Genomic DNA, 15,478 nt, shown 5'->3' on the forward strand with positions numbered 1-15,478 from the left:
TTTATTAATCAACAAACATTAATTGCAGCTCATGTTTAAACTCATTTATGAATTGAGATTTTCAAAGCGGAAGATTGAAACTGATATCAATGCGCGACGGTATCGGCAAAATGACCACTAAGTTTTTGACCACGTTCGTCATGGCTAAAATGACCTCGTGAAAGTGGTCAAATTAAAACAGTACAACCCCCTTGAAGGGTCAAAACAACCCCAAACGTGGTCAATTCAAAATGACCACGGAAAATATAACCCCGTAGTTTTTAGTGTGTATAAATAGGGGAATGTTGTATGTGTGTATGTATCTATGTGGTTTATGTAAAAGGCTCCGTCAGTTTCGATCCAAATGTCGCCAAATTCATACGGGAGATCGAGGAATATACGGGAAATTGCCTCGACTTTATTTGGTTGAAATCGGTCAAGAATTGGCCTCAAAATCAGTGAAAATATGGGTAAAAACGGGGTTTTTGTTATGAAAATCAGTTAGGCGTCACTGCAGCTGGCAGGCAGCGCGTCGGCGCGCGAGCGTAATGCGCACTACGCCAATGCGCGCGCAAACGGCGCAGAGCCACGCGACTTGCGAGCCAGAGACCAGTGGACATGATAATACAGAAAGAAGGAAAAATAAATAAAAATTAGGCCTAAAGGACAAAAAGGTACATGGACGGGTCACGGGATTATGATAAAGATGAACACGTCAGCATACACGCTCTGAGAGGACGTATACGGGAAAAATATGTGTGTTGTATAAACAAAATGAAGCGGTAGACCTATACTATAAAGAAAAAATGAAATTAAAAAAACAAAAGAGGTACGAGTAATTAGGCCAACGGGTTAAATTAACTAAATGAAACGGAAAAGAAAAAAAGAAGGAAAGAAAAATCAGGAAATGTAAGAAAAAAAAAAAAAAAAAAGAAGCTATAATAATGATAACAGAATTAAATAAAAAATGAAGCTAAAAGGAAATGTAACAAATAACAGATTTAGAAAAAAATGGGAACGGGTTTAAATAAATAAATAACATGGAAACGGAAAATCAAAATGTAGGCCTATCTTTTCGATGATTCTACCTGTCCAGTAATTCTTCCTGTTATAGTGAACGCTCCCATTTACTCATCTAGCGGGGACCCGCGCGAAGCGCGGGTATCCCGCTAGTGGTTATAAGTTAACCTGTTTATAAAGTTTTAAAAACATTTGTATGCTTAAACTTGGTTAAATTTTACGATTGCCAGTTCCATAAAATTATTGATGAAGTAGTGGGCTATCAGCAGTAGATAGCAGATGAAGTACCGTAGTGTGCTATCAGCAGTAGATAGAGATAAAATAGTGTGCTACAATAGTTGATGAAGTAGTGTACTATCAGCAGTAGGCTAGATAGCAGATGAAGTATTATAGTGTGCTATAATAGTTGATGCAGTAGTGTGCTATAATAGTTGATGAAGTGGTGTGCTATCAGCGGTAGATAGTTGACGAAGTAGTGTGCTATCAGCAGTAGATAGCTGATGAAGTAGCGTGCTATTATAATAGTTGATGAAGTAGTTTGCTGTGAGCAGTAGATAGCTGATGAAATAATGTGATAACATCGATATAGTTACTATCAGCAGTAAGTATCAGATGAAGTACCGAAGTGTGCTATAATAGTTGACGAAGTAGTGTGCTATCAGCAGTAGATAGCAGATGAAGTAGTGTGCTATCAGCAGTAGATAGCAGATGAAATAGTGTGCTACAATAGTTGATGAAGTAGTGTGCTATCAGCAGTAGATAGTTGACGAAGTACTGTGCTATCAGCAGTAGATAGCAGATGAAGTAGTGTGCTATTTTAATAGTTGATGAAGTAGTTTGCTGTCAGCAGTAGATAGCTGATGAAATAATGTGATGAAATCGATGAAGTAGTTACTATCAGCAGTAGGTATCAGATGAAGTATCGAAGTGTGCTATAATAGTTGACGAAGTAGTGTGCTATCAGCAGTAGATAGCAGATGAAGTATAGTGTGCTATAATAGTTGATGGAGTAGTGTGCTATAAATAGTTGATGATTAGTAGTGTGCTATCAGCAGTAGATAGTTGACGAAGTAGTGTGTTATCAGCAGTAGATAGCAGATGAAGTAGTGTGCTATTATAATAGTTGATGAAGTAGTTTGCTGTCAGCAGTAGATAGCAGATGAAGTATAGTGTGCTATAATAGTTGATGCAGTAGTGTGCTATAATAGTTGATGATTAATAGTGTGCTATCAGCAGTAGATAGTACTAAAATAGTACTATTGAACCAGAACCTCTCATGGCAGTATATATTTGTATATAAAATAGTGTGCTACAATAGTTGATGAAGTAGTGTGCTATCAGCAGCAGATAGTAAGTAGTTTGCTATCAGCAGTAGATAGCCCAGCAAACACAAAAACGTTTTAAAAACGTTTTAAATAAGTTATATTTTGGCTTTTGGTTTAGGTAAAAACGATTTAATAACATTAAAATGTCGGGTTATATAAAGGTCTTGATAACGTTTTAAAACGTTTTATATGAAAACACACTACAACAATATTTTTAAATGTTTTCAAAAAATGTTATTGTAAACTATTTTTATAAACATTTTTGCCAAATATTGTGTCAATACTTAAATAACATTATGTTAAAATGTTTGAGCCTAGCAAATACAGAAATGTTCTTAAAATGTTTTTTTGAAAACCTTTTAATAACATTTAAATGTCGGGTTATACAAAGGTCATGAAAACGTTTTTAAAACGTTATGGGAAATATTTTGGGCAAACATTTTTCCCAAAATATTTTTTTCAACCCCAAAATAACATTCTGTTTAGAATGTTTTTGGAATGTTATTAAAACATTAAAACGTTTTTATACCCTTTATATAACCCGACATTTAAACGTTTTCTGTAAAACATTTTTGTTTGCTGAGCAGTAGATTATCAAAAATGTTTTTTAATGTTATGAAAACGTTTTATACTCTTAATATACCCTTATATAACCCGACATTTGAACGTTTTCTGACAACCTTTTATAACCTTTTGCGAATGATGTCGAAAACGCTTTGTGTTTGCTGGGTAGTTGATGAAGTAGTGTGCTATCAGCAGTATAGATAGATGATGAAGTAGTGTGATACCAGCAGTCAGGCCCGTACGCAGGATTTTTTTTGGGGGGTGCTGATTTTGAAAAAGTGGACTTTTGCCAAGGGGGGGCGATTTGAAAAGTGGACTTTTCCCCCAAATTTGGACCTTTTTTGACCAAAAAAAAAAAACCTGATTTTTTTGCTCGCTACGCTCGCAAATTCATAAATTTTGGGACTTTTTGTATATTTTTGCAAATTTGGGGAGGTTCGGTCGCACTTACCCCTTCGTACGGGCCTGCCAGCAGTAGATAGCAAATGAAGTAGTATGCTATAATAGATGATAACGAAGTGTGCTATCAGAAGTAAATAACTGATGAAGTAGCATGAGTAGTGAGCTAGTAAATTATTAAGGTTGGTCTGAACCCTGGAATTATGGAAACTTTCGGGCCTCATAACTGCTAAATTGTTGGTCTAAAGTATATAAAAGTATACATATTTAGAATCCGCCATTTTAGGCTAATGTTTAAGACATTAATGAACAAATTATGCGGACCCTATATTGCATTTTGATGTGGCATGTCCATAATCGTTGGAAATCGATGGGTACCAACCATTTTGATACAGCCTGTAGTACGAGGTGCGTTCAAAAAGTTCGTAGAACAAGGTACATGCTACTTCTGTCACACGGCAATGAATTTGGCTCAGCTTGTTCCTTCTAAACACTACTACAAAAGTATTCGATTTTTTGCATCACTGTATATGGGCAGGACATTCTGCAGAGGAAACCTGCATACTGGAATTCACAGGTACTACCAGAAGTGAACACGGGATCATCATGGAAATTTCTTCCGGCGGTGGTAAAAACTCACATGAAATTTAAAAATGTACAGTTGCTGTAAATGGTCCTCAGAGTTGTGAATAAACAGCCAGACAAGAAAGATGAGATAGCCACAAAACTCTGATGAAAGTGTTTATAACATAAATAAAATAAAACGCTCTTAAAAGGCTTAGGAAAACAGTACGGAAACGATTTAATATGCAAATTTGGCACTTTTTGGCGGGTCGAGAGGGGGGGGGGGGGCAAGAGATTTTTGGCAAAGAGGGGGGCATGCAATTTTTGGCGGGCCGTTGGGAAATTTTACCCCCTCCCCCGGGGCTCATAATTATTGCACAGCCCCTAAAGGTGATAAGACATACACTAATCACTGGAATTATGAGTCCATTCACTGAATGGGCTCACTACAAAAATTACTGTGCAAAGGTGGGTTACAGAGCCCTTAAGGTTATTAATTATTCTAAACTGTTGTGATTTGGTAGTTCACAGCATCTTACGAATGGTAGTGAGCTTTGACAAAAACTGCACTGCTCAATTCATAGCGTTTAGAAGAATTAAAATATCACAGATATACTTTTATAGGTGCTGCGGTTCTTGAGTTACGTTGTACAGAGGGCTGAAACAACAACACTTTTGTAAAACGTACATAACTCATTAACAACAATAAATTAAGCAAGTTTGCAAAGTATACGATTTGTAGAATGAACTTTTGCAAAACATCAAGGCGTTAATTTTCAATATGCAAATTTGGCATGTGTAAAGGGGGTGGGCGAAGATTTTTTGGCGGGCCGAGAGGGGGGCTTGCTTCGACCATCAATACCTCGTCTACCCTTTATGTTATTGCTTTAACTGCATGTACCTATACGCCGTAGAAGTGACGTAGTTAATCGGATTAACTACCATAGCAATAGATGAATACAATTTTGACCATATCGCCCTGCACTACAACGTTCACGCGGTACCGATGCATTGAACCATATATGTCAAATAAAGGCTGATCACTCTTTGAAAAGAGCGGTATTGTATTCAATCTATGTTCGCTGACATACACAGGAGATTGGGGCAATCTGCTTGTAGTGCAGGGCGATCTATTCAAAAATTGTATTCATCTATTGCTATGGTAGTTAATCCGATTATGACGTCACTTCTACGGCGTATAGCATTCTTTATTAAGGGATCTAAAATGAGCGTTTATTGCGTTTCGACAGTATTTTTGTGGGACATGAGAGCACCTCGGACCTATCGAATTGCATTCTGAATACGAAGCATGTCTTTCTGATATCAAATAATTTTCATTTTTGAAAATCACAATATAATACAAATTTTATGACAAATTATAAAAATTTGATATTTTTCAAATTTTTCATATATAACAGTCCTCGAAGTAAATTATATAAATCTAATGATATATTCTTAAAGTGTATGTAGCAGGGAGGAAAAGCCGACGGTCAATTGAAAATTTTGACCTTTCATATTGAAGATATGGATTTTTTTCCCAAAAGACCTAATTTTTTGGTGTTTTGGAAAAAAAAATCCATATTTTCAATACGAAAGGTCAAAATTTTCAATTGATCGTCGGCTTTTCATCCCACCTACATACTTTAAGTATAAATCATCAGATTTATAAAGTTTACTTCAAGTACTGTTAAATATCAAAAATATCAATTTTAATGATTTGCCATAAAATGTGTATTAAATTGCGAATTTCAAAAATCAAAATTATTTGATATCAGAATGACATTCTTCGTATTCAGAATGCAATTCGATATGTCTGATGTGCTCTGATGTCCCAAAATAAATACTGTCCAAACGTTCATACCCCAGCCCTTAAATGACATGGTAAAATATGATAAAAAACTCGATAATGCAAAGTGTCCTATACTGACATGACTGAATTTCAGTGAATCGGGAAAGACCACTAACTCGTGATACCAAAGAAGATGAGAATCATCTTCTCTTGTGATACTCTATCTGAAATTACATGTTGACTTTTACAATCTGATATTTTCTTCCTGTATTTCAGCATGGGAGAAAGAGATATTATCGCTTCCATCGAGCGCCATGTGTCGAAACCATAGTAGGGCAAAATAGAACAAAAGACAGTCCGTATTGCGTAAGCAGTCTATTCATGACTTCAGCAACGCGACCTCGATCTCCATCATTTCTATTCACCATATTCATTCAAGTGATCGAGGTTTGAATGGTAAAGATTTGCATCTCATGAATGTGAACTAATTCTTTGGAAATAAAACTGCCCTGCGTTTTTGACGTACAACTGTGAAATTAATGAAGTAGTACTAGTAGGCCCTATGCAATATTTAATTTAAAATAAACCTTTAAGGGATGGGGTATGAACGTTTGGACAGTATTTATTGTGGGATATTACAGCACATCAGACTATCGAATTGCATTCTGAATACGAAGAATGTCCTTCTGATATCAACTAATTTTGATTTTTTGAAATTCGCAATGTTATACACATTTTATGGCAAATCATTAAAAATTGATATTTTTGATATTTAACAGTACTCGAAGTAAACTTCATAAATCTGATGATTTATACTTAAAGTGTTATGTAGGTGGGATGAAAAGCCGACGATCAATTGAAAATTTTGATCTTTCGTATTGAAGAAATGGATTTTTTTCACCCAAAACACCAAAACAATTAGGTCTTTTTGATATAATACAAAACAATGTCTAAAATTTCCCATTTAGAGTGATCCTGCGTGCCACCTTCAATGGCTGACCGGAAACGTTGTGATAGGATTTTAGCTTAAACTCTATGTAAAAGTAAGTGTCCGATTCAAATAGTCTTTGAGTTGTGAATTATATGGTGTGAAAAAGTTTAACATTTGTTGTAGTAGGTTTTGGTCCACACTTGGGTGTAGTCTCCCCTTACCCCCAGCGTCCTTACTGCTTGACATACAATGAACATCAGGTCTATCTGTCACGTTTGCACAATATAATCCCTTAATGGAACTAAAATAAAACTGCTCTTCCTTAAAGAAAGCTGAGAGACCGAGAAACCGTTCCACTTCTTTCAAAGCACAATGAGGATTTTGTTTAAACTCGTGTCCATCAATTATAAGAGTTCGTTCTCTGTCAAAATTGTGGAATAGCGTTTGAATGGCTTTGATGTAGATTCCATGTTGGATAAACACATGTGATGTATTTAGGTTGCCATGGTTATCGGTGATTGTTTCCTCAAATGTGCTACCAAACAGCTCATATCCTTGGAACAAAGTAATATTTCTTGCTCTTTGTTCGTCGTATTTATAGGTAGTTTCTTCTCGGTGTTGTGGTATGCTTAAACAGGCTTTAACATGTACATAATCAGATATAGCTCGCTTTACTGGATCGCAAAGTATCAAAATTAACTTCAAATCAGGAATTGCAGGGTCCATTTTATGTTGTCGGTTTTCTTGAAAAATAAAGCGAGGAATGCCCACTATAGTCATTTGGTCCGATGTACTCAAAGGCAGTTGAGTCATCCAGTTTCCGATATCGCTAGTGAACGAGAACGCTTCACGATACTGACGATTTTCATGAACGGTCTCTAGTTGAGGATGAAGATCGAGAAAACTTTGGAGAGTCCCGGTTGCACATTTCTTTACACCGATGATAAGCGCTTTTGGAGGTCGACGAGTGCAGCCCAATTTTCGAAGTTGTTGTTTTGGTTTCAGTTTCTTTACACCATGGTCGCTATAACGGTAGATGTAGCAGCTAGTTTCAGGTTTAAATGGTATCATGACTTGGGGTCCCGCTTGTGTTACCAAACTGCTACTACCATGACTACGGAGATTCCCACCGTTGATTCCCCGGGCGTTGATTTTTGTTCCAAAGTTTGTTGTGTTTTCTTTACTATAGAAATGTGTGCTGAACCGCCTGGTCTTTGCATTATCTCCAACTATAGTCGCATTCATAATGTTAGTTGAGACATTCATCGTTAATAACGCCGACACTAGGAAGAGCAGCCCCGAGAGAAATACAACTACAGGCTTGGTACAACCATTTCGAGCTGAATTCGGAGACGTCATTTTTGATCTTCTTACACCATGGCATTTAATATAATATCAGAGAGGAGATATTCTTGAGAGGGCACTCTATTCACGGATACGATTTTTTTGTGGTTTGAGCGTGTCCGCACTATCGACATATTACCAGAGAGTTGATATTCTTGAGAGGGCACTCTATTCACGTGGTTTCTTTTCCAACGCTAAAAGATCACGAATTTTGGTGGTTTGCAAATGAAAAGTGTCCGCACTATCGATTGATTACGTAACTGTTATGAATAATTTATTAGGTTTTTCAATGCAATCGCCTCGACCCATTAATACATATTATCTGTATTATCAAAGTACTTGGAATAGCAATCCGGTGAGTTCACTGAACTACGCCCTAATACTGATGGCGTTTTAATGGCGTTTAATGGCGCTAATCCTCTCCATACACAGATGAACAAATACAATAGATGAAGGTCAACACGTATGACCTCCTATGTGACATGTTATATGTGATGTACAAAAACCTGAATATCATAAAGATCAGTATTCGTTTGTGCATATGAACTGCACATTTACGTTGCTAGATATTACTCATTATATATAATGACAAATATTGGTATTATGACAATACGGTATATACATTGTATATAAAACGACTAATAGATCCTACTATCATGGCGTCAGGTCAATGTTCATCATACCCCGTATGTTTCTTAAAATTCATTCATATTTGAGACAAATTGCTGTGCCAATTTTATTGGTGCACAAGTAGATCCGTGTTTTTTTTATTTTCATTTTCTTTTAATGAAAGAATTAAGGTTTTCCACTGAACGGGGGCCACAACGGTGATACTAATTTTAATGCTATATTTTCAAAACGAATACGTGCTCCCGGTTGGCTCTATAGCGATTTCACAGAAAAGGTATTTCTAGTGCAATGCAGCGTCGGACTCTAGCTGAGAGCGTAGCCTAAGTCATTCCGGACTCCAAAAAGGGCTCTCCATACACAAATGAACAAACACAAAGGAGGGTAGTCTCCTCCGTGACCAGCTTGATTTCGATGGAGCGGAACCAAATTGGCTGCGGAGGAGACGGGTCATTTTTCCATGCAAATTTTTCAGTGTCAGCCGCCTGATATTACCATGAAGCAATTCCTGGAGAGGGCAATCCCTCATTTGCATGTGACGCTTTCTTATTTAAATTAGCCATTGTGTTATTGCTTAATATTCATATGTTATGGGGAGCACTTTACACCACCAGGTTGGGCAAGTCATGAATAATTTAGCGCTGTGAAGCCAAATAAACTTATTATTTCCCAGGCTTGAAAAAAAATTACAGGCAGAGGTGGGAATCGATCTCGGTACCTCCCGGTTAAAAAGCACAGTGCAAGACCGCTAAGCCAGCTAAATATCTGTTGTGAGACGTGTAACATTAAATCAGTAATAAAAGACGTAGATTCTTATTTTGGGCTCAAATTGTAGAAAAGGGGAAATATTTGTCTCTGCTCTAAAGAAAATAAAAATTGAGATCTTCAAAACAAAATGTTACGGCCCTATTAAAAAAAAAAGATTGATATCAAAATAACTTTAAATTCATTTCACGAGGCGGCATTGTCACAGACGAACACTGTATAGGCTAAAAACTAGGTCCTCACCACTAGACGACGTCGTAGCACAGTGGTAGAGCATCAGACTGGTGATGCAAAGGTTGTTGGTTCGAGTCCTCCTGTCAGCAATGTTTGTTTTTGTGAATGCAATGCTACGATACCATTTGTTCAAATTTTTCTTATTTATTTATTTCTTTTTTATTTATTTATTTATTTATTTGTTTATTTATGTAAATAATTATGCTTGTATTTATTTTGTTTAATCACTCACTCACAAACTTTAAAAAAAGGGCTCTTGGTCGATCAGTTCATTTATTCATTGTTTGATGGTTTGATATGATATGTCTATTGATTGAAATTGAATATCATATAATTTATTCATATTCATTGTTTGTGAATTGATTGATTAATTAACTGATTGATTGATTTGTTGAGCCGGTGCAAATGCGTGAAATGTTAGAGGTGAGTTACTTGAACAAGCCTTAATAATTATAATAAATAAATAAATAAATAAATAAATAAATAAATAAATAAATAAATAAATAAATAAATAAATAAATAAATAAATAAATAAATAAATAAATAAATAAATAAATAAATAAATAAATAAATCGCTTTCCCTCTCAGCCTGCAAAAAATATTGTGACCACCACCCTGTTGCACATTCAAATTATTGGGATCCCAAATAATGATTAAATACATCAGATTTGTAGATGTAGGCCTACAGTAAAAAAAACTTTTTTTTTAAAACTAAACCGATATTTTACTCATTATTGACCATGGTAGGCGAAACCGTCAATAGTGATTAAAGAATTTTTGTTCAAAATAAACATTTCCATATCATAAGCGTTTCCGGACCTTTACTATTATCCCCCCCCCCCCCTCCCCCCAGGGGGGTACTCACGTATAAGGTTTTCCACGAAAAATCCAGAGACATGGGTCTCCCCTTTAGATTTTCGGTGCTATGTGTGAAAAACATGCCGGAAAACATGTTGCTTTTACTATTTTCAAGCTCAAATCCTTAGATATGGGTCCTTACTTTCCTGACAATCCTTAGATATGGGTAGGGGGCCTACCTATTTTCGGTAAAATCGTGACCCTTAGAAATGGTTATGGGTTCGGAAGCTCGGGCCGCACATCTCCGTCGAAAAATAATCCAAGTAACCCGGCCCCCTGGTTATCCTAAGCCTTTTAAAGCGTTTTAAGGCCAAAATCGCACCCCTCACCCCAATTTTACCCTCCCCAGGACTCATAATTATTCACAGCCCCTGATAATCTCCTAAATTATTCAATTGTTTTTTCGATGGACCTAAGCTCCTGTAATATGCATGCACATATTGAATAGGCCTACAGCAAGCTACATTCAAATTATACATGCACGATGCAAGTGCTATTCCAGAAACGCTGCACATCAGTGACATCACTTAATTAATATTACTACCGGTAGTGAATAGCAAGCTTCGAAGGTTGAAAGTGCGCCCGCTTTACTACCTGAGAGCAATCCGGTAGTGGCGTTTCAATTTATTACGTGTTGGGAAATCCACAAGATCAAATAGAACGGTGAGTGATGATTATTTACTTATTTTTAAAAACAAACTTCTTAGGCCAGTTATAAACTACGTTCACGGCCGAATATCGTATCAAATTCAAGTGATACACTACCGTCGTATTATTGACACCAATTCCTAATTTCGACATTACTATTGCGAAAGGTTATTCCATTATCAAATTAGTAGACTTTCTGTAAAAAACAAATCACTGGTGCCTGATGCAGCCCTGGCCTGATGGGAAATACTAGTGCGCCATCACCGGATTGCTCCCTGCTCTGCTAGCTGGCGCACTTTCAAGCTTGCTACTCGCATTGAACAGGCAGAGTTCGCAAAACTAACGGCGTCGTTATTTGCCAACCCTAAAAGGGATCGAAATTAATTATTCATAACCGATCGATAACTGGCCTCATTTTCTAACTAGCAAACCAGCGGGATTTGTCATAGGTTTGCGTTGATAATAGAACAACCGTGAAGTTAGTGTCACCCCCTTGATATTACCAGGGGGATGACACTCTATTCACGTGGTTTCTTTTCCAACGCTAAAAGATTACGAATTTTGGTGGTTTGTAAATGAAAAGTGTCCGCACTATCGATTGATTACGTAACTGTTATGAATAATTTATTAGTTTTCAATGCAATCGCCTCGACCCATTAATACATAATCTGTATTACAATCTGGTGAGTTCACTGAACTACGCCCAAATACTGATGGAGTTTTAATGGCGCTAATCCTCTCCATACACAGATGAACAAATACAATAGGAGAAGGTCAACACATATGACCTCCTATATGACATGTTATATGAGATGTACAACAACCTGAATATCATAAAGATCAGTGTTCGTTTGTGCATATGAACTGCATATTTACAATACTAAATATTACTCGTTATATATTATGTCAAATATTGGTATTATGACAACACGGTATATACATTGTATATAAAACGACTAATAGATCCTACTATCATGGCGTCAGGTCATTGGTTCATCATATCCCGTATGTTTCTTAAAATTCATTCATATTTGAGACAAATTTCTGTGCCCATTTTATAGGCGTACAGGTGGATCCGTTTTTTTTGTCATTTTCATTTCTTTTTGATGAAAGAATTAAGGTTTTCCACTGCACGGAGGCCACTATGTGATACTAATTTAATGCTATTTGTAAATGAATGCGGATTCCCGGTTGTTGTTTTTCCACAGTGTGACAACTGTCCACCCATCCAGACAACATCATCACATAATAAAACGTCTGTATTTTTACGATGAGTAAATATTAAACTGAACTTTGCCTTGGAACATTGTGTAAGACGGTGTAAGATTTTGTGGGCGCCCTCAACATTATTATCCTCTTTGTATCCGTAAATGACATGGCATAGACTGTGTGAATTCTATGAAGACTAGGGGCCTACTTATACATGGGGTCATATCCATGGACACAAGTAACGATAATTGACAACACGATACGCGACTGTATTTAGGGAGGCTAACCACTAATAATTAATAATGCCGGGTAGGGCCTACTCCTGGGCGACTCGTGTGGGCAAGGACGCTTAGGACGGTGACCAAATGAGTCTCAAATTTCACCGGGAGGGCACTCAAGTATGATAATGTAGGCCTATACGCATGTGTGGCCAACTTTTTAAACACCCCCTAAAACGAGTTTTACCCTACCAGCAAATTTAGGATCAATAGGCCTAAGCTAACTTAATACACTAAAGGAAGTTTTGGATGAGAAAACGGACATTTTGATGAGAAACGGCCAAAATGGTGAGAATTTAAATTTTCTCATTCTTTTGGATGAGAAACTTCCTGGTGTGTGTGTCAATCATTATTGTCTTATTAAAATCCGGGACTTTGGTTGACCTGTGCTAGACTCCAGCACATGTTAATGACGCAAAGACAGTTGTGGTAACACCATGGTCGCAGACCTGCAAAAAAGCTCAAAAACAGATAGTAATGAAACCAGTTTTTATTTTCCTTGCTCTAGCGAGTTCACAGAGAAGGTGTTTCTAGTACAATGCAGCGTCGGACTCTAGCTGAGAGCGTAGCCTGAGTCCAAACGGACTCCAAGAAGGGCTCTCCATACACAAATGAACAAACACAAAGGAAAGTAGTCTCCTCCGTGACCAGCTTGATTTCGATGGAGCGAAACCAAATTGGCTGCAGAGGAGACGGGTAATTTTGCATGCAAATGAGGTGAGTGCCCTCTCAAGAATAACTACTCTCTGATATTACGTAACTGTTATGGATAATTTATTAGGTTTTTCAATGGAATCACCTCGATGCAATAGTGCATAATATGAAAGTAGGCTTGCAATTGCATGGAGTGATACCACAGAGAACCTATTCTTGAGAGGGCACTCTATTCACGTTTTTTCTTTTCCAACGCTAAAAGATCACGAATTTTGGTGGTTTGCAAATGAAAAGTGTCCGCACTATCGATTGATTACGTAACTGTTATGAATAATTTATTAGGTTTTTGAATGCAATCGCCTCGACCCATTAATGCATATTATCTGTATTATCAAAGTAGGCCTACTTGGAATAGCAATCCGGTGAGTTCACTGAACTACGCCCTAATACTGATAGAGTTTTAATGGCGTTAATCCTCTCCATACACAGTTGAACAAATACAATAGATGAAGGTCAACACGTATGACCTCCTATGTGACATGTTATATGTGATGTACAAAAACCTGAATATCATAAAGATCAGTATTCGTTTGTGCATATGAACAGCACGTTTACGTTGCTAAATATTACTCATTATATATTATGACAAATATTGGTATTATGACAATACGGTATATACATTATATAAAACGACTAATAGATCCTGCTATCATGGCGTCAGGTCAATGTTCATCATATCCCGTATGTTTCATAAAATTCACTCATATTTGAGACAAATTGCTGTGCCCATTTTATAGGTGCACAGGTAGGCCTAGATCCCTGTTGTTTTTAATTTTCATTTCTTTTTAATGAAAGAATTAAGGTTTTCCACTGTACGGGGGGCCACAAGGGTGATACTAATTTTAATGCTATATTTTCAAAACGAATACGTGTTCCCGGTTGGCTCTTTTGCGATTTCACAGAAAAGGTATTTCTAGTACAATGCAGCGTCGGACTCTAGCTGAGAGCGTAGCCTAAGTCATTATAATTAGTAATTTTGCCATGCAAATGAGCTGAGTGTCGTAGCCCTGGTGATACCTTGAGATGACACTTGGCTCATTTGCATGGCAGTCGGACTCTCCATTGTATTTGTTCATTTGTGTATGGAGAGCAATGGCGACCCTTCATTGTATTTGTTCTTTGTGTATGGAGAGCCATTCTTGGAGCCCATGGGACTCAGGCTAGGTCCTCAGGTAGAGTCAGACGCTGTATACTAGAAACGCATATTCTTAATTCCGCGTTTATTCAATGTTAGCATTAAATTTGCATTGCCCAGCATCGCGCGCAATGGAAAAACCTGAATTTGTTACATAAAAAGAAATGAAAATTAAAAAAAGTCGGGTTCCACCTGAGTACATATTAAATGGGTGTAGAAATTGTTCTGAAAATATTAATTAATTTAGACAAACATACGGGATATAATGAACCTTTGACATGACGCCATGATGACATGATTTTATTAGTCGTTTTATATCACCTATACCGTGTGTCGTAATACCAATATTTTGTAATTTTATATAAGAACTAATATTTTGCATCATAAATGCGCAGTCCATATGTACAAACGAATACTAATGTTCAAGATATTAAGCTTTAGAAGACTTCAAAATAACATGTCACTAAGCAGGTCATAGGTGCTGGCCTTGTCCTATTGTACTTGTTCATTTGTGTATGGAGAGCTCACTGACAGGTATAGAGGTCAATGGGAGCTAGAGCTTCTTTACGGGGCACTATCGGTTTCAGGGCGTAGTTCATTGATCTCAACGGGCTGTTATTTGAAGTGCTTTTATGTTATTGCAAAACGGATCGTGGTGAAAGCTAATAAATAATTCATACCAGGGTTTAATTGATCTGGGATGCGGACATTTCATTATTCGCAAACCACCGGGATTCGATATAGGTTTGCGTTGTAAAATGAAAATGTGAATAAGAGTGTCATCCCCCTGGTATGGCTCTACATACAAAGATGAACAAATACAATAAGAGAAGGTCAACACATTATCAATGCAATTCAATGTCCGGTTTGTCTCTCAGCCAAAGTCCAATAGAAATATGTACACGCATAACATTTGACCCATATGATTTCATCCGATTCTGAGGTTATATACATTTCTCAAATAAATCGTTTTTCTATTTGGCTTGCCCAGAGCAGTAATTTAAGACAAATTCCATTTGAATCAGTGTAATTCGAAAATTTGGTTTCTGTTAAATAAATCAACCATATTGTGGTAGTGAATGCCTCAAGTAGAGT

General features: G+C 36.9%; 1 protein-coding gene across 1 annotated transcript; it reads right to left on the reverse strand.

Moving 5' to 3' along the window:
- Positions 1 to 5,726: 5,726 nt before the first annotated feature.
- On the reverse strand, positions 5,727 to 8,051 carry LOC140141416 (heparan sulfate glucosamine 3-O-sulfotransferase 1-like). The gene has a single exon (XM_072163264.1). The coding sequence runs from the start codon at positions 7,928 to 7,930 to the stop codon at positions 6,674 to 6,676; it is 1,257 nt and encodes a 418-aa protein (XP_072019365.1). The 5' UTR covers positions 7,931 to 8,051; the 3' UTR covers positions 5,727 to 6,673.
- Positions 8,052 to 15,478: the final 7,427 nt, after the last annotated feature.

This window comes from Amphiura filiformis, chromosome 19, assembly GCF_039555335.1.
Source record: "Amphiura filiformis chromosome 19, Afil_fr2py, whole genome shotgun sequence".
Taxonomy (NCBI): domain Eukaryota; kingdom Metazoa; phylum Echinodermata; class Ophiuroidea; order Amphilepidida; family Amphiuridae; genus Amphiura; species Amphiura filiformis.

Bases quoted from the DNA above. Each gene is read 5' to 3' on its own strand.
- LOC140141416 (XM_072163264.1), bottom strand. From the start codon at position 7,930: ATGACGTCTCCGAATTCAGCTCGAAATGGTTGTACCAAGCCTGTAGTT.